Source organism: Apaloderma vittatum, unplaced genomic scaffold (assembly GCF_000703405.1).
Source record: "Apaloderma vittatum isolate BGI_N311 unplaced genomic scaffold, ASM70340v1 scaffold29437, whole genome shotgun sequence".
Taxonomy (NCBI): Eukaryota; Metazoa; Chordata; class Aves; order Trogoniformes; family Trogonidae; genus Apaloderma; species Apaloderma vittatum.
This window is the reverse complement of record NW_009725013.1, coordinates 1-454: the sequence shown is the minus strand read 5'-3', so window position 1 is coordinate 454 and position 454 is coordinate 1. Positions and strand designations below refer to the sequence as shown.

The window sequence follows — 454 nt, the reverse complement described above, 5'->3', positions numbered from 1 at the left end:
CCACGGGCCCCCGCAGGCCACCCCCCCCCCCGCCGATGGGGATGTCACTGGCAACCACCGCACTGAAGCCTGGCACCAGCCCACCTGCAGGAAGAAAAAGGACCACGAGGGCCAAGAGCCCCAGCAGAGCTGGGGGCTGTCCTGCCCCACAGCTCATGCGCAACAGACGGCGAGGAATCCCTGTCTACACAAGGTGACCCACGGCAGAGTGTGACCCAGGCATCCCCCCACCAAGCACAGGGTCTTTGGAGCTGAAAGCACCTCTGCTGGTGCCTGGTCCTGGCAGCAGCACCTGAAGAGCCCCTGGAGAACACCAAAAGGCAGGCACCGAGCACCGGCCCCACTTGAGGAGGGCTCTAACCCACCCGTCAGCCTGGGCCTTACCCCGGTAGTGCTGGATGACACCCTTGATGTAGTTGGCCCAGCGAGGCTGCCCCGGGCCCAACTGGAAGGC

General features: G+C 65.6%; 1 protein-coding gene across 1 annotated transcript in view; it reads right to left on the bottom strand.

Moving 5' to 3' along the window:
* Nucleotides 1-445, bottom strand: part of GALK1 (galactokinase 1) — a gene marked incomplete at its 5' end in the record, with an annotated part of 3,637 nt that extends 3,192 nt beyond the window's left edge. The window contains 2 exon segments of the mRNA XM_009872756.1: nucleotides 15-84; nucleotides 385-445. Coding sequence (XP_009871058.1) covers nucleotides 15-84; nucleotides 385-445 — 131 coding nt within the window.
* Between the last annotated feature and the right edge of the window lie 9 nt (nucleotides 446-454).